Source organism: Amblyomma mixtum, chromosome 2 (genome assembly GCF_055824585.1).
Source record: "Amblyomma mixtum isolate Tamu chromosome 2, ASM5582458v1, whole genome shotgun sequence".
In the NCBI taxonomy this organism is placed as follows: domain Eukaryota; kingdom Metazoa; phylum Arthropoda; class Arachnida; order Ixodida; family Ixodidae; genus Amblyomma; species Amblyomma mixtum.
The window spans coordinates 293,360,075-293,383,547 of NC_143013.1; the positions used below are offsets into that span (position 1 = coordinate 293,360,075).

Consider the following 23,473-nt stretch of genomic DNA (forward strand, 5'->3'; position numbering starts at 1 on the left):
GTCAGCCACGCAGCCAGGATTCTTTTTTTTTTCCGGGAGGTACCCGCGGTAATTTCTCATAATGGTGCGGCGGCAGCAGGGCGGTACACGGCCACTATGGGCCGCCCTAAGAGAATTTGTGGGAGGGAGATGGGAGTTGGCGAGCTTGATGCGGGATTTTGGAAAGCCCCCTCCCCCGCCCCTCCTATATACCTGCCTGCTTAGTGTAGTTCTAGTATTGCACGCAGTACCGAATCGGGATTAGCAAAAGTGAGGAAATATCAAAGGCAGTCCTCTTTTTAAACGTTGTCTTAAGAAGCCGTCTCAATCGTATTCTTGATTAGTACGTTCATCAGAATTAGTAAACTTGTGAAAATATAGGGGGCAGGGTTCTTCCTACACCTTGTATCTTGAACATACTCCTATTGAACAAGAGGGGGCGGACGGAAACACGAAGGCTGATGAACTAGAGGGGACAAACAGAAAGACACACCGCTGTGTATTGCTTCATTTTATTTTTTATCTTGTCTGTTCTGGATCCTGGTGAATACGTTCCAGCTGTCTTGCAACGACAAAGTCAACCAACAGGTCCGAGGGCGAACAATCCCGAAACTTGGTTTCTAAAGTTGGCTCCGTTGCAGCACTGCTATTACAGTGGCAGTGCACCCTTTACAGGGGAGTAGTAATGAGATGCAGTTGCAAGCGGCAACGTTCCCGTCGCAGCGTTCTAATTACTGTCAGGATTTCCACCCAAATTACACGTCCTATTTATCTCTTCCTTTGTACCTTTAGTGAAGCTAGGTGACTCTTGCTCGAAATTTTCTTGCTTCTCATTTGTAAGCACCTTCTATTAGGTCGAAAGACATGAACTGTGACAGAGCTACCGTATATTTTTAGGGCGCAGCACTAAAACCGCTTCATGTGCAGAGATCGCGTCTCTCGCACGAAGTGATGTCGACGTCACGTTACCGTAGTAGTGACGTCATCATTGGGCACATGACCGACAGATCAAATGACCCACTGCCATCAGTCAGATGCCCTTTATGCGTCGTTATAATGTTCTGTATCTCACCGTGAGTTATGTGCCACTTCTTACATATGACCATATGTAAGACCATATGCATATGACCATGACCCCGTCGGACATGTGTATGACTACCCTTACTCCTTCACATCTGATGCGGAAGCTCGTATGGCATTGCGTTGCAGCCCCTTTGCTTTTTTTAGAAGCGTTCTCTGTTTTCCGTACATAGCGTGGATTTCGCACAATCCGAAGAAAACTGCCATACAGAAAAAGAAACTGCTTCGCAAGATACAAAGGCTAAAGCCGGCTACCTCAACATTCTCCGAAACAGATGTCTGGTCTTCTTTTTTTTTTCTACTCCTCCTTTCGTCGTCGAGGGACGTATCATTGCCGGCGGAGCGCAGACAACGCGCACGCTGCGGCTTTCGAGATTGTTCGGAGTCACACCACGGCTGCCGTCTCTGCGCCGCAACCAGACCGCCTACAGCGCTCCATGCGAGACGGCGTTGTTTCGCTTCCTCTTCTCTGTCCCCGCCATCTCCCTCTCCCTCTTCACTCCCTTTTTATTCCACTCCAACGATGCCCTGGAGACGTCGCTGGATTCTTTGTTCCACTTTTATTTCCACTCCGCTCCTTTCTTATCTCCCGCCAGGGCTTGTTTCGCTCCTGCCGCTTTTGTTTCTCGCACTCTAGAAGCCGTTGCCGAGTCGTAATGCGCGGCCGGCTTCTTCATTCCCTTGCAGCATTCGACGCTGCTGTTTGCTCTATTCATATGAGCCGTTCCCCTGCATGTGTCCTCGTTTTCGCTCCCGAATTTCTCCTCAATGTGACTTCCTTTTCTTCTTCTCAGTGCACCGCTCCTTGAGCTCCTTAAACCTTTCCCCGTAGAATTTTTGCTTGCGCTTTACTTTTTAACTGTCGTGCCAATTTCGTTGTTTTCCTTTTTCAATTTCCAACTTGGTAGAGTTTTATTCCCTATTTTAGATCGAGCGACTTCATTTCGGCTCGGTGGAGACCGAGTGGAAGCACGTATCTCTTCACGGGGTGAGCGCGTAGGGAACGCGGCTTTGCGAGATCTGACGAGAGCGCCAAGAGTCCCCGTAACGATGGCTGCTGTCTAGCCTGTCTGCGTTCTTCGCGAACGGTCGCTGAACGAGTAGATGCGCGCTGTACTCAGGGAAGAGAAGTGAAGGAAAGAAAACTACAACTAAAGAAGAGGGAGCGGCGTAATGAAATTGACATCCTTTTCTAAGGGTATCTTGATTTTTTTTTTTCATATTCATCCCAAATATCTAACATGCGCATTCGAGGAATGGTCTTGTAGATCGAAGAACACAGAATGGGAGGTTAGCGCAACATCATGGCGTAGCAGTATTTTTTAATAAAAGCCGTTACTCGAGAACAACGAAGTTATTTAATATCCTGAAGCAAAAATTACGGGAAAAAAATTTTCTGACAAGCGTAATTTGGCGGCCCGAAGCAGCACGCTGACTAGATGAAAGGTCATTGAACCTTTGAAGCGGTCCTCTGAAAGAAATGAAATAATAAATGAATGGAATGCGCAGGAAGGCCTCACCAGCAGAGCGTTGCTGGGCGTAAAGTCAATTCAAGATAAACGAAAACGAGTAAACCTTTTAAAAAAGCCGTAGCAGAAATCAGCGAAAGCTGTTATAGCTTTGGTTTAGCCATGAAGCCCATAGAAACTCCTCCTTCCACGGTAGCCCCCCTTTGGGTTCTTCCCGTGACATCCACCTTACGGTTCCGCATTCCTCCGCTTTCATCATACCTACCAAACAACAAGGCTACTTGTCATACTGTCTCTATCTTCCCTCTCCTTCCTCTCCCTAAAATTAGAGAAGGGAACTTTTCTCCTCCCACTTCTCCACCTGCCACGATTTGCAGGTGGCGACCATTTATTTTAATATAATTTAATCAATTTTTCAACTAACCAATAATCCAAGGCTGACGCCGTAGTTTCCTCGGCAGAATACAGGGCTATATGTTCAAACAAAAGCTATAACACCTTTCACTGTAAAAGGCATCGCAGCGCAGGTCTCCGGATTAATATCGGCCATTCTTTTTACGCGCAAAAGGCCTATTTGCATTTCGCCCCGGACGAAATGGGACTGCTGCGGCTGGGATTCGAACCCGTGACCTTTGTTTCAGAAACCGAAAGGCGTAGTCACTTGGCTTGCGCTGCAGACCTGGCAATTAGTCGAAAAAGAGATGTAAAATGTCTTATCTGGTGGCAGTAATAAATAAGGTGAAAGGAATATGCGAGATAACACAAAAAAAAGCTATAGCGTGTGAATGAACATGTGCGGCTAGTATCGGGCGATGTTGCTGCCCGAACAGTGGTGTCGTGAACGTTAAGGATAGCTGTGCGCTATCACCGGGATGACGAGCAGGAGCAGCCAATAGGTGCCGTGAACCGACATGTTCAGAACGGCTTCAAGTGCCCCTCTAGTGACAAACAAGGATTATCGTCATCCGTACGTAGCTAGTTCGCATGCTCGGAGTACAGTCGAATAACGTATGCGGTGTATGGGTATGCGGTGTCTGCTATGACCATCGCCTTTCTGTATGCATACGTGTGGTCCCAGCAGGCGACGTTTAAAATTGGCCTCACTGTATGCGGTATAAAGCCGCGGTGCTATGATTATCGCCTTTCTGTATGGTTATACGGGGTCCCAGCAGGCGACGTTTAAAATTGGCCTCAGTCTATCCGTTCTATGCTGCGTCCTACGCTGCTCCCTATAAAACACTTTTTCAACTTCCACCACTGAACTGGAGCGCGAAATCAACGAAACCAGTGCACCGATTCTCTGTCAAGCAAATCGAGGGCTCCGACCGTCAACAAAACACGGAAGCGCTGAATAGTGTGGAGAGGACAATCGACGCGAAAGAAAAGAGGGAGGGATAGCTAACTTGGCTACAGCAACGCGCGAAAGGATCGTACAAATGAAGAGAAAGTGAGAGCAAACGCTTTTTTTTAACCAAGAACTAAGAAGACTGCGAATAGTCGCAGTATCCGAATGTGGGCACTGGGCCAAGAGAGAGCGAGATGAAGCACGGCCGGGGTCGACGCGAGGGCGGAAACGGCATTGGCTGAGGCGGCAGGAGCAGCAGTTGTCAGAAGAGGCGCCGTCTGGGCGATGGGTAACAAGGGGTACCGCCGCGCCGCCTCGTGGGAGAAGGAAGGAACGTAATGAAACGGATGTCCGTGCGATGGTGCCGAACGGCGGCCTTGGTGGTTTAGGCGCCACGCCAGAGCACGAAGACGCTACGAATAGAGGCATTGAGGAGGAAGCGGCGACCGCGGAGGTCGAGCGCATAGCCACCGCCAGCACACAAGGAAACAAAACGTTTTACAAAATTACGCACCCCCCCCCCCCCCCCCCCCCTTCGCATTTTCTGAGAGCGCTGTTTCTCTCCTCAAACTTCTAGTCCTACGAATACGGCTAAATTGGGGCGAATGGCTCTGAAGGGCCTAGATTTAAGGGTAATATTTATTCAGTCGCTTATTTGTAGTAAGTTCTCAATATAAGTAGCTAGTTGGTTGGGTGGTTAGTTCGTTAATTAGTTCGCAATTAAGTCACTTAGAAAGCAGATTAATTATTCAATGTTTTGGTTGTTAGTTCGTTAATTAATTAGTGATTCAGTTACTTAAAAAGCAACTTAATTATTCAATGATTTGATTGGTTTGTTTGTTTGTTTGTTTGTTTGTTTGTTTGTTTGTTTGTTTGTTTGTTTGTTTGTTTGTTTGTTTGTTTGTTTGTTTGTTTGTTTGTTTGTTTGTTTGTTTGTTTGTTTGTTTGTTTGTTTGTTTGTTTGTTGAAGCTACCTCAGGGGCAGTATCCCGAAAAAAGAACCGAGGCCTTAAATAGAATGGCACTCAGGGCGCTATTCGTGATACATTTGTGTATTACTACGGGCCCACGCCTGTTTCTAAATGGAATGTATCCTTGGAGGTTAGTAATCTCTGTTCCCGGCGGGGAATTGAGGCTTTGATGAAACATAAAGCACGCGCTGGCGGGGCGCTAAGACTGAATTAGCATCTGCGGAATTACTAATTAAACTAAGCGGAGCCGTAGTAGGAGGCGGACACCCACCTTTCTTATTGCAATTCGCCATAAGCTGTGGTATACGTCGCGTACGTGGTTAAACTTGGGTTAGTTAATTTTTTGTCCGCTTTTTGCCATATGAGAGAGCGGGAAAAGTTCGGCGAACTTCTCATATTGACTTACTGTTTGTGCTAAACGCGCTCCACTTTTTTTTTCAGTTAAATTTATTGTACACGACATTATGCTGCACGTAATTATCTTTAACCCCTCTGGCCTATGTTTCCTTACAGTCAATTTATCTTTCCGTAGCATGTTCTCGTGGGGTTGACACTTTATAGAAACATCTACCGCCTGAAGAGAACCTATAGAATCACATCTGATCACTGAAACTTCTTGTTAGGCCATTCAGCATGGTCTGCTCTGTCGTACAGAAATTCTGCACTTTGAATGAAGATGTTTTCACTTACATAGTCGAATGCACTACATGTACAGTGCACAAATTTCGCAGAAAACGGAGCATTCTCTGGCGGCCTCTACAAGGCGCGGAGAACAATCAAAGCCGTAGCATTTGCGTATTACATTGGTTTGGTGGACGGCGACCAACAACGAACACGAACGCGCGACCAAAAAGCTGGAATTCGTTGGACATTTAGACAGTGATATAACAATAATGTAATATGTTTCCATCGTTTACATGTAATTCGCCATTCTGCGCCGCTTAAGCCGTGATGCGCTTATGTATGGCACAGGCAGCCAATCGATGACCGGGATAAATAATACGACATTAGGCAGTTGTCGGCGAACGCATAAAAATACATAATCTGTCGTCACACAAAGCTTCCTCTGAGAGACATCGAAGTACGGTCGACGCTGTTGTGATCAATGCAGATCTAATCGGTCGGCGTAGTTCAAACTGACGGCAGCTGCTGCAAGCCTTCCACTCGCAAGCAGGCTTACGCCGGCGTCCTACACTTGTCGACAGGTGATTTGATCGAAGGCTTCCCTATATCGACGCACTGACTTCCCTGTGTTGAAAATTCTTTATGTTTGATCCAAGGCTTCCCTATAGTGACGCCCTTTATTCCCTATATGGACAGTTCCACGAATATCCTTGACCGAAGGCTTCCACCATGTCGACGCGCCGCGCCTGCATCTTATAGTCTGCCTCTCTGCAGCTGGCTTTGCTCAGAGCCGCCTGCAGCTGCCTGCATTTCCTTTCTTGGCCCTTGTGCCTCCTTTATCGCCTTTGCGGTTCTCCGTCACCGGCGATATCAATCCAGGATTACAGCATGTCAGGCTTGTTGTCTGTCGTAGCTTCGACCAGTTCTCACCCTTTTTCCTCCGTTTTGCTTTCAGCGTCACTATGCATTTGGCTCCAGATAACGAAGGGCACAATGGGGAGGGGAGATGGGATGAAGCGTTAGGCGTGACAGTGCTCTGTAGATTTTTTTTTTGTTTCGGTTCGAAACTTTACTCTAGTTGCGACGCTAACACGTAATATCCCCTCATTTTGGCCGGCTGTCTGATTGAGTGCTTGCCGTGCTAATACGAGGAGATATATTACGTCAGCCACGTAAAGGTAAAGCCCATAAATAGACCGGTTGTCACGACGCAGCGAGGAAAAAAGCAGACCGTTAATAAACACACCGGCGTGCTGGAAGGACGTTGTAGGGAAGCCTTCTCTGCGTTTAGCGTTGTTCGCTTGGCTCATGGAAAGATTGGGGAGGATGAGATGGAGAAAGGAAATGCTTCGACTACGCCTTGGCAGGGTTGAGGGGATGGGAAGAGGGAAGAGGAGGCGAAGGCAACGACGGAAGTGGGGCCCAGGAAGCGACAGCGAAAGCGGAAAGATGGAATTGCGGCAGCTCGTTTCCGGCACCGGTCCCTGCAAAAGGCTCTCCCGATTCGGGAAGATAACGACGTTGTCCGCTGTTCACCCTGCCGCTGCGCGACGCTTCTTCTTGTTCCGATAGACAGGCCCCGGACACAATGGGTAAAGAAGACGCTAGCGAAGGATGGTGTGCGCTTACCGCGTTTTGCGAGCTATTGTCTCGTACCACTCTCCTTTCTCTATCTGCTTTGTAAGCTCAGTGTCTGTAGCGTTCGGCAGCTGATCCCAAGGTCGTGAGATCGAATCCTGAATGCGGCATCCCCATTTCCATGGAGGTGAAGTGTGAGCACGCCCGTACTTCTGCTGCTCGATGGCAGTGTACGTGAAGAATCCCAGGTGGCCGAAGTTAATTCGGAGCTCTTCACTAGGGTACCACTCTAAGCCTATGTGTAGCCGCGGATCGTTAAACCTCACGCACAATTTCTTCTTATCTTAATTTAGTGAGCTGAGGTCTCTGGTTGCCTGTTTGTTCGTATTTTCTTTAATCCTCGCTGAGTTTCACGGCAGTCATTTTTGGCGAGAAAACTCCCTTTTTATTCCCTAAAAATACGAAAAAGTATCCCGATCTTTTTATATTCCCCAAAGCGCAGTAGAAAAAACGATGCTTTACCTTTTTGCACCATGCGAGAACATCTGTGCCACCGCCCTCATGTCATTGTACTGGGTAAAGGGAACCTGCAGCGAAAAAGCCAGCGATATGTGACTATGCCCACCGCCTCGTCGGTGGAAAACGTGGCACCGCCTCTTCTCTCTGCCATATCGACGTTTCGATTAAGTCTTAACGCTCGCGGGTGCGAGAGAGCGCGACTGCCGTTTAAACTGCGCGTCGGCAAAATGTTCCACAGAGTGGCTGCTGCTTGGTTGCATCGTCCCCCCTGGTCCACTTTTAGTAAGGGCTATTTTTCTCAACACTGCCACCTGACGCGTCCAGAATTACTTGGCCCCGCTATGCGTAAAGATAGCACTAATGTCCCAAAATAGAGAACAGCCGTCGCTTACAGTTGTAAAAGCCGGGATAAAGTCGCTGTATGAATGCACCTTCACACACGTAACTGCATTGTTACATGGAAAAAAAAAGGTGTCCATTTTTGTTTTGCAACGTATTCATGTTTTAGAAACGCTTGCGGTTGTTTCCTTGCCTCCTACATTTTTCATAAATTTCCTCCTCCAGTCTCGCAGGAGGTGCAGCCAAGTACTTTCCCTTAGCCTCTATCTCGTCGTTTTTTTTTTCTCGCTCTTTTATTTTTGGATACCGCATGCTTTTATTCCTCGCTTGCTCATTCGCTCTCTCCGCTGAGTGCTCATTAGTTCACGCGCCCGGGTGTCTCATTTCACGCCCACATTCCTCTTAAAAGTCCAATCTTTTCTCTCCTTCTTTTCTCCGTTTAATTCCAGAGGAACAGAGTAAAATCTATGTATTTTTCTTCTCGCGTCTTTGTTTCAACCTCTGGGGAGGATACTGGAGGATATTCACTGCCTGTCTCCCTGCAATTTACTCGCATGCCCTTCATTCCACGTCGTTTCGAGCGATTCAACTTTATTCGCCGCTTTCCCTTCCTTTCCTACTCAGGGGCCAGTTAACGCGCGACACACCGAACAGCTCTCTCCTCCCCCCTCCCCGCTGGCCTGCTTCGCTCTCGAGAAACGACAAAAGAAGCCGACAGGCTGCGGGTTTCCGTGCTCGGCGCGAACCCCTAGGGAGCCGTTCTCCCTGAGCGCTGCCGACGAGATAGGCGCGCGAGAGGCGTTTTAATCCCGCGACAACAGTGACTATCCGGAAGTGACGGCTTCGAGCGCGGAAGCGCAAAAAAAAAATGGGGAAGATTAAGGAGTTAGGTAAAATAACATGAGGAGGTATAAGGCACGCCCGCCTGTGTATATACGAAAGGCGACCAACGGCGTTGGCTACACGCCGCCACAACGTCCCCCTCTGCTTCCCCTCGTCGTCTGCAGCGGCTGTGCGCCCTGCTTCGCTGCCCCCGGTAATTAGGGAAAGGGAGGATCGGCCCCCTCTCCTCCCTCGTCCCTATAGTTCTCCTCTCTTCCCTGCCCGTCTCGTCTTCCTCGTTTCGGCGAGGGGCACTGTTCAATGTGGCACGTGCCCTTCCCGCCATCCCTTCGCCTCCCGTGCCGTGCTTTCGGATCGTCGCACGCACGTGTGTGTTGTTTCGGCGCTATTGTTTCTACCTTCCTCTTTGAGTCCTTCCCTCATCATCGTTCTTAAAGGGCGCGCGGGCAGCGCGCAACAATGCGTTAGGGTTTGAGGAAACTCGGTGTACGTCTGTAATGGAGCATAGGATGCAGGCTGCGGTTTAAGTTGCTTCAGGACAGAAGAAACCGGGTGTAAGAAAGTGTAGGCCAGTACTTTGACCTCAGCACTTACATCACGGTAATAGCAACGGGGGGCTTGCGGCGTGCAGTACGAACATTTAATATGCGGATGGGGGTGTGTGGATTAATGTTACAGGCATCAGATCGTAATTTCCTTTGCCTCTTTATGTGCGAGAAAACGCGCCTAAATCAACAAACATTCATTCATTCATTCATTCATTCATTCATTCATTCATTCATTCATTCATTCATTCATTCATTCATTCATTCATTCATTTGTTTGTTCTTGCTTGTTTGCATCAGTGCCGAAAGACTGCTATAATGGCGATGAATATAATTACTACTAAAAGAAGGGTTGGGGAAGGGGGATTTCATCACAGTCAACGGCAACCAACGGCGACCAATGTGGAAATTTTCCACACCATGGTGCAGCGATGCGCACGTAGATGTGGTGAGGACAAAAGTGCATTTAGGAGGTATTGTTTGTCATGAACGCTTACTAGGTGAATACACTGCTGGAAAAACAAAAACTATTGCTTGAAAAGGCAAAGCGCGCTGCGCGCACTTGCCAGCACACATACAGGTGCGCGCGTGCGTGTATGCACAAATCACATATACAAAGAAGTGCGTATGCTGTTAGACTGCTGAAACGACCGGCTCGTGATAAAAAGGCAGATGAAAAGTTAGATTACGCTGGCAGGAAGTCCATAACGGGGCATCGCAGAGAACGCCGGACACAGGTCGTTAGTGTCCAGCGTTGTTTCCTTTACTGGAACGTCCCGTTTGTTTTTCGGTCCCTCTCCTGCTGGTCGTGACCAGAGGGGCGCGACTTGCCTATGGCAAAAGCCTTTGTGTGACGAAAGCAAGGCAATAAAAAAGAAAGCAGTCACGTTCACCCGGGCTGGTGGTGGCGGAGACGTCGTGCGCATAATTCCGTTTTCGTGACTCGAATGAAGAGTGAAACAGAAAGAGGGAAGCATTTTGGCTCTTTTGTTCGACCCGCCGTGGAAGACGCCGCGCGTGCGCTATCTGCGTCGCCATGAGAACGTCCGCTGCGCTGACGGATTGGCAGCTGGCTTTCCGCTTACGGCTAGCTTTATGACGTCACGCCGCTGGATCTTTTCGCAAGAAGCTCTGAGACCAATATGGAGGACAAGGTATGAGTTAGCTGCAGTTGCAATATTTCGGGGCCGTGTGTTTTTTTGTTTGCTTTGCTATCAGGCTAGTTCGCGGGACAGACTAAATCCTAACGTGAAGTTTTTTCTTTTCTTCGTTTTTGCACCTGTTTCTAGAGCCAAAGTTGTAGCAGAATTAAGTCCTAAGACAAGCTTATTTTCATACCCATAAATACTCATAAATTATTTTCGCAGATGCGAAAATAATTTAGTGTGTTTTCTTTTGCTGCAGCTAAATTGTCCTCCTAACTGTTGTCCTGCTAATTGTCCTCGCACTAACTGTTAAGCTGAAATCTGTACTTTGCGTAATATGTACCCTCCCTCCACCGAAGGCAAAAAAATAACTGCAAATGAGAGAATGTGCGCAAGGCTGTTGTTGACAGTTGTAGTGTGCGGAGTGAAATTCCCATCCATATGTGCAAAATAACCCCGATTAAATCCAGTCATGCAAAGAGCTTTACTGCGCAGTTCGCCAAATCACTAATTTCTTGTACCATACACAAAGGAGCCAGTGATTCGGGTTCTGTGTGTTGCTCCAGAATGGTGAGACTACCGCTGTGCTACTACGCTCACAAATTGGGTGTGAGGGGGTGTTGAATTGGCTAGCTGAGTACATAAGCCGTCTTTACAGTTAATTTAATGCTCAGAAACGAAGAGGAGGAAAAAGATACTCAAAGCCAGCGCCAAGGTCCAGTCATTAAGAGCGCTTGCTAGGCTAATGCCCTCAGATTATCCGCCGAGCCTGAGTAAAGCCGAACACTCCAAGGAGGGGGAGGTTAAAAGATATAAGGGAAGGTAATGACAGTGTTACATGAATTTAGAATGTGTTCTGTCTGCCCTGATCTCTGGACAGTTGGGACAGTGAGCTGTGTTCACCCCATCCGATGTTGTAGAGCATTAATGGGGCGAGGAGAGAGTTAGTTTGAATTTAGCGAAAGACGTGAGCTTGTTCAGTGTTGAGTGAAGGGTGAGGATATTGGGTAAAATTGTGCGGTTTTTTCCTGGTGATCTGGGAGTGTTCAGCTATCGAGGAAACGAAAGAAGGGGAAAATAAATAGTGGGCAGTTGTCGATGCTGTTTTCTTGGTGAGAATCCATGATACCAGAACCATCGCATGCTGAATTCTCCAGGCTCTGCTTCCAATAACGCACCCTTTATTTTTCTGACCTGTCAAGAAACCAGAATGTGAAGTAATGTTTGCAGCCTTGCTTAATAGTAGAAAGGAGAGTCGTTCACGTTTGAAAGTGATGTATGCTGTACCACACATCCTTTCGGCCTGTCTTACTTGATGCGGTGCTGTTGTACCAGGGTGTTACAGCGAATACGAAGCAATTATTTCATAGTTGTGTTCCCAGTCAGTACAATATAATTTTGTGGTGAAATGTTTTACGTGCAATTGTACTATGTTCCTGTAAAATGTTCTTATGTGTTCATGCTCTGCTAGCGCGTACGGGCGAACTATTGCTTTGTTCGTCACTATGAAAAACACAGAATTGAATAAAATAGACTCACCTAAAGCCGTTAGACGTCGAATTCTGTGCTCCGTAAATAACGCGTTTTTTTTTCTTTTATAGATGTTTTCCCAGAAGATTTTTCATTGATTTACGTTAATGATATTGCATTCATCTCGCTTTTTCTTGTAGCCAAAGCTTTAATGCTCACGCATATTCGGTATATTTTCGTCTCCAACTGCTCTTCCGCTTCCAAGCTTATATAGGCACATATACACTGCACACTGACGCCCATCCTGCGTCCGTATAGGGGTCGGATATAATACCGAGGCGGCAATTTCGGGCCGGTCCGTGCGAACTGGTTTAGTGGGGGCAATAAAACGCTAACGCATCAGCGCGTAAAGCCATCTCGGGAACAATTTCGCCGCCAGTCGGTACGTGTGAAACTGCTGCTCGGCGCTTCGATGCGCGCAAAGTTTATTTTGTTGTTCAAAGCCGGAGAGACTTCCATGGGACTCTGAGGACCTCCGGCTGGATATTCCGCCTCAGCAAGACAAAGCAAAATGAATTAGAGCGTCCCGCATGGAAGAACACTCGTGCAAATCTCCTTGAAAGCAGATCTTGGATGGTCATTTCGACCATCTCTCTATATTCATTGTGTCGAGAAGGAGGAATAATGTCCAGAGGCTCTGTGAGCTCTACACTTCGAAGCGATATTACAAACGCATTGTGGCGAATACAAAGCGAAAACTTGTTATTTTAATTTTTCGCTTACTCCGCTTAATATTCTCGGTTGTCATCCTCGGCGTACTTGGCGAATGGCGTTTACATGCGATATTTTGAGGTCTCAGCGCGTGTTCAGTGGGAGATCTTCCAGGTTTAAGCCTTAGTGAAAAAAAAAAAAAAGCAAAGCGCCCAGGCAGCGTATGAGTATCGAGCGTTAGCAATATCGAAAGAATACTGCCTCATTAGTCATCTTCGCTATATCCGGTACAAATCTTTCGTTGTATTAGATATCTACTTTTTTGATTTCAACGTATACAGTGCAAGAATACAAATCGTTTGACACCACTTTTAACGTCCTACGTCAATTAGTCTGGACGTAATGGACGTTTGAAGTTACAAGAAGTCACGGTTTGGGGAACCAAAGGTCGTCGATGCGAATCTCTGTGATGGGCTACGCTTTGCTTCGACTAGTAATCTTATGCTCCGTAACCCGCTGAATCGTTTTATACTTCTCCGAACATCCTACGCCAATTAGGTGGTCCACAATCTTTGTACCAATGGTACCACCCACTAGTCCCACTTGCATGACGCTGTGTTTCATACTAACGCGACCTTGATTAATGCGAGTATTCTAGCTAACGGTTGAACGAGCGACCAGTCAATGCCTGAAGAAGCCTGAACTTTCTTGGACATCTCGTGGTTTTGGACTCTTTAAGTTCCCTGCGTGTGTGTGTGTGTGCACCGGGCGACATCAGTCGCCGCAATGTTTGTTTGTTTTTGTAGAGGGACCGATTTCCCTTTTATGCGAAGCATATTGCTAGAGCTACCACTCACGCCGTCGGCGTGGGACCCCTAGACGTCACACCACGTGACATCGGATGAGAGAGGCGGCCTCCACCTCGCGCCGTCGCCGTGGGACCCCTAGCCGTCACGCCACGTGACACCGTGACGTCGTCGTGACGATGCCATCGCACAGACGCCGGAATGTCCTCGAGCGGCATTCCCGCGCATTTCGAACGCGCGTTCACACTCGGTGTAGGTGAAACGCTCGCTCCACCGGGCAGGCAGACGCGGCTTCCGTGGCAATCCAGGCGCTCACCCAACGCGCGTCTCGGGGTTAGTCGGCGTTCCGCTGTAGCCATGCCGTTGTCTTCCCCCACGACGAAGGCTTCTAGTGGTTGTATTAAAATGACCAAGTATGCAACCAAGGAAAGCCATGTATTACCAAGCCTAGCCACCAATAGGCTCTCCTATTCCTGTCGTCACACAGTGCAAAGTTCTTGGCTTCCCTTTGCATGCGGCTAAGAATGTGCAAGCCCTCCACCGCGCTGTCACCACCTGCCACTCTGTAACTCACCTCCTGCGGCGCGTGGTCACTCGACGCTCAGGTCTCCACGAGGCTCACGCTTGCCGAGTTGCCCACGCGCTGGCCCTCAACAAGGTCTTGTACTTTGCACCCTACGCTTCCTTCACTCAGACTCAACTTAACGCTCTCGAGACTGCCCTTGTGGGCCTCTACAAGGCAGCTCTCAACCTCCCTATCACTACCTCTACCTCTAAGCTCTTTGCCACAGGCCTCTTCCATCCTCTTCGTTCTCTTCTCAGTCTCCATCGTGACTCGCAGCTTGCCCGGCTTTCCCTTACCCGTCAGGGTCAGTGGTTATTGACTCAAGCGGGTATCTCGCCCATTCCAATCTCCCCGTTTACCTCTCCTATTCCCACCCCCGCTCCCAATCTTCGTATCCTTCCCCTCCCGACCAACATGTCCCCCGTCCTGCACGCCGGACGTCGTCATGCGGCCGCACAGCACCATTCCCCTCTCTTTGATACCCAGGGTGTAGCTTACACGGATGCTTCTTTCGTGGCTCCTCGAGGTTCCTGCGGCTACGCCCTGTACCATCCACACCTCCCTGCTCCTGAAACCCACACCAGCGGGCCGTATCTCTCCAGACGCATTGTCCCTCGAGGTTCTCGCCATTGCGCATGCCCTCCAGTCATTTGCCCTCCTTCCCTCTCTCCAAGAGTACACAGTCTATTCAGACTCACAAGCCGCTATACACCACATACAGAAACGCACCCTGACCCCTCCTCTCCAACAGGAGGTCGAACGAGCGGTCTCCGCACTGCAGCCTTCCATCGTTTTCCTCCGCTGGGTCCCTGGGCATTCAGGGATTGACGGCAATGAGCTGGCCCATCAGCTCGCCCGCGACACACTTTTCCGGGCACCGTTGATCCCCTGGCCCAAGCCCTCGGAGGACGGTGGGAGACTCACCCTTCGCCGCACCATAAAAGAGGTCTACCTTGAGCTCCGCCTCGACAAACGCCTTTACCCTCCCCCTCATCCATCACTCACGGTGCCGGAGTCTCGCCTTCTTCGGCACATTCAGATGGATGCAGTTATCACCCCGTCCCGCCTCTTCCTCTATCGCTATCGATCGGACCCTTCCTGTCCCAACTGCCCCTGTATCTATGCGGACCTGGCCCATTGCCTCTTCTATTGCCCGGCTGCTCAGCAGTCGGGTTCCTTCCCCCCACACTCTCTATCCATCACCACCTGGCTCGACTGGCTTGGCGCTGAAGGGGAAGAAGAACAGCGGCTTCTGGTCGCCCAGGCGGTCGAAATGCTCGGCCTATAAATTTTGGTCGAATAAAAGTCTTTTACTACTACTACTGCTTCGCATCTGACTAGGCTTAACCTTAGCTAAGCCTCAGCGATAATTTTTGGTCCTGGGTTCAATAAACTTCTCTTAAAGCCTTTTACGAAAAGCTGTTTCGACTTTCATCTTTATCCTCTTCAAGTTGAATCCCCTGCAGTACTCAACTCCTAAAATTCGGTTTCGATCAGCAAGATGATATTAATGACGTGATAACAAACGACCGCGAAAGGTCACGTGAGTGAATAGTAAATGAGACAGAGAAGGAGACAGGCTTTAATCAGCTGGAATTCATGCAAAAATAAATTTAATCTTCTGTAAGCGACCTTACTGCACATGTAGAGTTTCCTTTGCTGTCTCGTTCGTTAACTGCCAGCTTCGCTGCTTTCGTAAATGGCCTGGAAACTGCGTCAACTTCATCGTGAATTGAAGTCGTTAATTAAATTATGATTCCAACAAAATCAAGGCACTTCAAGTAGAAGCGTGCAAAACATCAGAAGGAAATTACGATCCTCGCGTTGTTCGAAAAGCTTGGCCATTACTCTAATACTTTTTAGGAACGCTTCAAAAAAACAAAGGTGCCTAAGGGAGTACCGTATATTCCAGTATATAGTAATTGGGCTATATATGTTTAGAACATTAAATTTTTGTCTCTCTGGGATATCGATATGTCCAGATTGTGCAGCATTTCTTTTTTTTTTTTCAGTATAGCCCAATACCGCAAGAAATGCACAAAACAATTATATCTGCTGGGTGAGGAGTATCTAGCAAAACGATTTTTTTTTTCTGCCGAAATTTTGCCCTAGATGCTATACATCGCGTGTTCACTGTATACTGGCAGATTACATATCATTGCAAAAAAAAAAAAAAGTTATATCGCGCTTGAAGAACGCAGATCACATGTGCAATCACTGTCGCGGCTCGTCAAGTGCATATACAAACACCTCTATACTCCACCTGATAAGTTCCTTGCAGCCCATTGGAAAGTCCTCCACGACTCATCCTCTGCTTTCGGCGTACAGAAATATGGTTAGAAAACAGCCTAACTCGAAAGAAGCCTTGATATTGATGTTGACCGGACCGAACCATTGGTTTGAATAAACCGGAATTTTGAATTAAGCGAGTTCAGGTTAACGAGATACCGTCGTGCCATGATTAACATTTAACTGGATTGTGTGTCGGGTGCATAGTGCCAGCTGGTCATACACGACACGTTGTTTTTTTTTTTTTTTTTGTCCCCCGTTCCCTGATCGCTGACGCGTCTTGCATTCGCAGGAGCGGCAGCTGCTTGAAGCCCTGGAGCAGAAGATCGAGGTCGAGGCCCAGAACGCAACCCTCGAGGAGGAAGTCGCCCGGCTACGGACGGTCAGTAGCACGCAGACACGCTGCGCTTGCAGCGATCGATGAACGAGCGCATTGCACGCGCCGCCTACGTACTGCCTCTTGTCGTAGTTTTGGGTGTGGCGTTTCAGCGAACAGTATCAGGTGTGACTAATCGAGTGAAACTTTTGTAAAAAAAAAAAAATTCACAGGGACACCTAATTCTACATTATGTGTTGGCCATGCAATAGTATTCGAAGCTGTCGATGACTTTGCCGGAAGTGATTGGTCGGGCTTGTGAGACCCACATTGCCCTTCCAGTACACCACCTGCCACGTGGAAATTGATTGATTGAGTAATCTTTATTAACTGGAACTTGCACAAAGCTCTATTCGCGGAAGAGGGTGAGTAGGAAAAAGGTCACATTAGAAGGTCAAAGCCCCGGAGTTGACGCCGGAATTATGCGACGCCGCTTTCTTTCCGGCGAGGCTTCTAGTGTTATCGTATTAAATAAAAACTTTCCTCGGTGCGTTATCGGTTGGCTCAGTCTCGATTGCCCGCTCAGAGTGCAGTCAGAGTTTCAAATACCTCCACTTTCAGTGCAGTCTGCGGCTGTTTTATGGAGCATTTCTTTTCTTGAAATGTTACATAAACCACAGTTCTTTCATTTACTTGCCTGCATTAAATGCCGGGGCCGGTGACAAACGTTCTATAATAGATGGCAGTTCTCACGTCACACACGGCATCTGCCTAACGGCACGGGGCAGAAGAAGTTGTAGCAATAACGATTCGTTCAAGATACGATCCCTCGCCCGCTAACGGGGCTAGCGCGATAGCATCTAAGGGACCATTCGTTTCGACGGTTGTTGCGTCCATATGTAGGGCCATAAATCCCCCGTAGTAATTTTCTAGAAACTGCAACAGATGACGCTGCAAGCGCTATCTCGGCCTCGGCAGAGCTGATCTGTCTCGCGGGAGCTCCAAAGCAGAGATTATGAAGTTTGAATAAAATGGCTCGCGCCCTCGGCACTTTTCTAGCAGTTCTAGCTTGATTAGCAGCGCTCCTGTTTTTGGACACGAAAATAAGTCTAAATATAATATGCAGTAAGGCGCTTATCATTTTTAGGCGAGCCAAATCTGAACCTCTGGCGTGTTGGACATTTTACTAGTCGACCGCCTTAGGTTGTAGGTTGAAAGAAGTCTGATCTGGTTAGCTCTAATACTTTTCTAGTTTGTAGTCAACTAGTTTCAATTTCTGGCAAAGTGTACTTGAAAACGAAGATATGTTCTAGTTAGTCAACGCAGGGTTAGCCCGCATCTCGGTGTTGTCGTTAAGGGTGCACTCCATGCTTGTGCCCACATGCCTTCAGATACTGAAGTGAGCCTAGAAAGATAGCTAAGACGGGCTAACTGGCAAACTGATCAACTAAAATTGAATAGTTAACTTTTTAACTATTACTGTCAGCCTCAAGTAACACTTGTTGCTGGGCTAGTTGGTGCATTTTTCTTCGTACAAAAGCTAGCGCAAAACACGACACACACAAGAAAGGTAGACAGGACAACGCGCTACTGACAACTGATCCTTTATTGGAAAGAAACACGTAATATATAGGCACACCGTCAACCCACCTATCAGCTGCAGCAAACGTCACAATGATGTAAAGGGTCATAAAAGCGGTAAAAGACACAAAGACTGAAAACACGACGTAGCTAAAAACGATAAAAAATGACGAAAGAACATTAAAAGCATGACACGTGGTGTATAAGGCCAAAGAAACATGACTGACAGGAATTCAACAGGATGATAACAAAACGATATTGCATAAAAAACGTAACAAATGCAGTAAAAGAAAAACACGTGAAACAAGAAAAACCTGATAAAAAGCCTGTGAGCTGAACACTTGAGATTACATTGAGGGGAAAAAAAAACCTGTACACATCCTCGCCTCAGGAAAACCTTTCTAAAAAGCATTCTTCAGTTTTATACAAGAAGATAGATGCATCACTAACAGCATTCGCGCCCTTTTTTCTGATCAGAAAAGCTTCTTTTAATTCACGGGACACTCGATCATGGCCTCTACCTAAAACAACGGTTTTTTCCAGAATGGGCCGGCAAGAGTTTTGTTCACAGTCCTTGCAATGAAGAGGCAGATTCGAACCTGTTCGAACACTGTTCGAACTGTTCGATTCGAACACTGTCAGCCTCCTTAACTATTGAGAGCCTGCAGTCCACTGTAAGTAATATCCATATCAGTTTTTAAAATTTCAAAAACGCGCTTTCCCTCGGCGTTGCCGCCTAAAATATTTTGGCTATTTCGATTAGTTAGGTGCACTGGAGAGTAGAACGTTAAGTTGGGCGAGTTGGTATAGGTTCATGGTTGAAAAACAGCGCACAAAAGACTAGAGCCAAGAGCAAAGGCAACGACAGGACAAGCGCTGAACTCACAACTAAGGCTTTATTGCGAAAACCTGGGTATATAAGGAAGGCATAATACATGAAAACAAAATTCAACAAACAAAACTATGACAATGATAAAACTAGCGTGCGCCCGAAGCCCAAAATCTGCCAAGAAACGTGATCTCGTTATCACTTAATGCAACCGAAGGTTTGTTGCCGCAGCCCCGTTGCTCCGTTGCGATGAAGTATGCTTCTGCTACTTCCCGCGTGGTTTGATCTCTGTGAGAATACAACACCTTTGCTTAACTTAACAAAGCAGTGCACTTTTTCTTCTTGTTTTTCATCACTGCGCACCCCTTACAATGAGTAACAAGATAAGATAATTTAGATAAAGGCAATGACCAATCTTATCTTGTTACTCATTGTAAGGGGTGCGCAGTGATGAAAAACAAGAAGAAAAAGTGCACTGCTTTGTTAAGTCAAGCAAAGGTGTTGTATTCTCACAGAGATCAAACCACGCGGGAAGTAGCAGAAGCATACTTCATCGCAACGGAGCAACGGGGCTGCGGTAGCAAACCTTCGGTTGCTTTAAGTGATAACGAGATCACGTTTCTTGGCAGATTTTGGGCTTCGAGCGCATGCTAGTTTTATGATTGTCATAGTTTTGTTTGTTGAATTTTGTTTTCATGTATTATGCCTTCCTTATATACCCAGGTTTTCGCAATAAAGCCTTAGTTGTGAGTTCAGCGCTTGTCCTGTCGTTGCCTTTGCTCTTGTCTCTAGTCTTTTGTGCGCTGTTTTTCAACCATGCACTGGAGAGGTTACTTTGCCTGCAAGCTTCTGAAAAGCGCATGTATTTTCGCGCGATGTAGCCAGAATTTGTTCAGCCACAGCGCCGAGGGTAACCGCGCTTTCCAAATTCTAAAAAATGATACTGATATTACTTAGCGTGGGCTACACATCTGTCAGTAATTAAGGAACCTAACAGTAATAGCTAAAAACCTAACTATTCAATATTAGTTAACCAACCTGGTAGTTAGCACGCATTAGCTGTATCCTGGTAGGCTACACCACTGACAATGCTATGCCGAAAAAGGCGCTGTTATAACTCAAAAAACCTATTTTTAAAATTCTGTAAAATCATAGGTGAAACACCCTGTATACAAAAAGGGGGGCGGGGGGGGGGGGGGAGGTCAGTACAGTTTCTCCTTATGTATTCAGTGTAGTTGTTCTTTTTCTTTGCTCTCGTGAAGCTTCTTAAAACAGTGCTCTTCTTACTGCTTCTGCTTTTTATTCTTCTTCTTAGTGACTATGGTGCCCTAGAATGCGGTTCTGTAAACATGCTTTCTGGTTGGGAAACTCGATAAGCCACGGACTTCATTCATCCATTCAGAATGTGAGCTCCCACGCTCGCAGTGTTCTATTCATGTTATAGCGCAAAGTTTGCGCTTAGACTTTAAGAGGATCTGGGTAGTATCACACCTCAGATATAGCACCGTTTTCACGAAAAACGCAAAAAAGAAATTGATTCTTCTTGTTTATTTGTTTGTTTGTTTTTGCATATTTTGACTTGAACGTCACCCCGCACAAAACGCGAGCACTTTCCGTTTAGATGCCAGTGAATTGCGGCCGTACGTGGTAGTAGAAAATTAACTTTTCCCCGACCCACTCCACCGATACACTTTTCTCTCGAGCAAGCTGTTTTGTGCGCCTTGTCTTGCGCTCCTTTCATCCGTGCCTGCGCAACTTCTTCACTGTTATTGACTGCCTCGTGCGTCCGTCTTACTTTTTCCACTCATATTTATTTCGTCTATGCCAAGCTGCCTCCCTCGTTGCGCTACAAAGGTTATCTCCGGGGCATTTAAATTGCAGCATAGAAGAGCGGAATCTCAAGATGCGCTTGTTTCTTTTCCTCTCGCCTTTTGTGTTTTTTTTTTAATTTTCTGGTTGCGGTTCTCTATTCAATCCAGTTTTTCTCGGCCCTTCTCCGAGACCATCTCGGAAATTGCTCGCCCCGCATTTCGGAGATCGCATTTGAAAACAACCTCCCGAGGCAAAGTTCGAACTTCGGTGCCCTGAATGGGGGTTCTTGCTGTTTCTAAGCTTCCCGCTTCGCTTCCAATAGCGCCGCAGTATACTCTCCAAAGAATGCGGGTACTTGTGTTTTTGTTTGTTTGTTTCGAGAGTGTATGTGCAGTTGTTAGGTGCTCTAAAGAATCTGGATGACATTAAGAGCAACATAAAGGAGCGCAGTGCGGACGCCCGAACTTCGCATTTAATACAGCCTGTGCTGTAGCGCAGTTGAGTGAAAAAATACTGGCTTGCGTTGAGTAAACAAAAAGTACCCGGTTTTTCTTTCGTTTTGATCAGTCATCTAGCTTTAGATTTTTCTTGACTGAAAACTACTTTGTATGCAGGTAACGTAGCACGCTAGCTGTGCGCTGACGCGCCATCTGCCACGCCATCCAAGTTTGCCTTCTTCCATAACGATACCTCTCTTGACGCGCGAAACGCTTTCTTTACATATCAGGTGCATGGAAAAGGGGGCTTGTAGCAGCTTGTGATACTTCCCTCCGTTACCGGTCCGTCTTCCTTTTTTTACATCCGCTTTTTTTTTCTTTACGGAAGCGTCATTTCCTTTATGGAAGCACCGCCACCGATCAAGCTTGCAATATGGTTCCAAAGAAACTTTTGATGCGATGATAACCACCCCTCGAGTATTGCAAGTTAATACATTCAGCGGTTAGGTTGCGTCGCCGCGAACCTCTCAGCCAATGCGCGGCCTTACGTGAGAAACCTTGACATTCACCTTCAAAAATAGGATGGTGCCAACGACGCCATTTTGTTTCCCAGGCTGACTGTTCCACAGGCGCAATATTATTCCGGAAGGCCACATTTCCGGCTGCCTGGGCCGCGAGATCGTCCAGACATTCGAATCTTATTCTGGTCTTGCCATCTTAATTTGAGTCTAGACATCTGAATCTTATTTCAGACAGAAATTTGCCAGTTTCGCGGTCGTAAAGAAGATCTGCGCAGTTATTGAGAAACAAAATGGCGTATGCCAATCGAAATATGCTTGTCACCGCCCTAAGTCTCACTCAGTGCGTAGCGCTGCCAGGAAGCGCGCCAAAATGAGATCTCCTTCCTTACTGCTGTTCTGTCGCCGCCATCATAACGTACTAGTATAGGCGGGTTGGCCTGAAGGCCGCTAACTACAAGCATGGTTACGCTGGCTTTTTATGTTGCGGCTGGAAGCTACGTCGTTTTGATGCATTTTTCTCTTTTTTTTTTTTGGCTTTCTTCAGTGCCAAGAATTCCTTTTTGAACCGGGAAAGGAATGTGAAAGCTTCACTTACTTTTTTTTATTTTTGTGCCTTTGCTGTTGTTGTGAGTGACGATTCTGTTGCTCTTCTCTCAGCATGCCTTCCTAGGACGCCAAGGTGAGCTTTTGCGGCAGCAAAAGCCGCACACCTATACTGCTTGAACATTTTGTGAAGTTTACCTCCTCTTTTTGTTTTATTTTTTTCTGCGAGCGCGCTTTCTACCAGCTTTTCCTTTTTTATTCTTTTTGAAGTGGTATGAATAGAATAAGAGCGTTTTACTTGCTTCATGCAGCAAGAGCGTTTTAAGCTGGGGCCATTGGCCTTCACTTTTGAAAGTGTGCTTGTCTCACTTGCCTCATTTTTCATTATTTTTTTTTCACTAGATCAGAATAACGACGCTCCGATTTTTTTATCTTTTTTTCTGGCATACATAGAAATATGTATTTTTCTAGATACTGTGTTCATCTTTTGGCTTGCTGAGCTTTAACTTCGCTACCTTTTTACAGCTCCGTTTTTTCTTAACTGCGGCGCTCTTGCCTGGCCGCTTAAACGCAGGCGACGCAATCGCCTGCATGGACACAGCTCCTTGTAGAGAAACTTATTGCGTCGCTACACTATAAGCGCACAATCTGTCTAGAACAATACTGTACCCATGAACAATTTGCTTCTGTCCTTGAAATTGCTTCGCGCAAGGCAGAAAGCGCGACTTCGTCATTGAGTAGCTTTTCTGCCTAATTCGATGTCACCGTATTTAAGACCAATGTTCTTGTCGGCAATCTTTCTTACAGATAATAACTTCTGGCTTCGCAACCATATAGTTGCCACAGGTCCGCATATAATTTAAGCAGCCACTTCGAGGTACATTGGTACAGAATGGTTTTTAACAGCAGAGGGATCAGTCTTGCAGAAGACAGGCCAGGTTTTGAAGGTTATAGCAAAATGAATCTGGCCAGAAAGTTACCTGAACCATACCTGTGTGAGGGCACAGATAAGTAGGGCGCTGAGATACGAGTAAAACTCACTTTATGTAGTACCTGTGCCTCGAAGCAGCCTAAATTAAAGCCTTGAAAACAAGGTCTTTGCATGCAACTTGTGACTGCGCCCAACGCTTATTATATTGGCTTGCATTCAATAAGG

At 47.0% G+C, this 23,473-nt stretch overlaps 1 protein-coding gene across 7 annotated transcripts in view; it reads left to right on the plus strand.

Annotated features, from left to right (window-relative positions):
• Rbp (RIMS binding protein) overlaps positions 1–23,473 on the plus strand; it is a 388,544-nt gene that overhangs the window by 297,440 nt on the left and 67,631 nt on the right. For all 7 annotated transcript variants that reach the window (XM_089574466.1, XM_089574471.1, XM_089574467.1 and 4 more), the window contains exon 7: positions 16,571–16,660. In XM_089574466.1, coding sequence (XP_089430592.1) covers positions 16,571–16,660 — 90 coding nt within the window. The remainder of the gene's footprint in view (positions 1–16,570; positions 16,661–23,473) is intronic.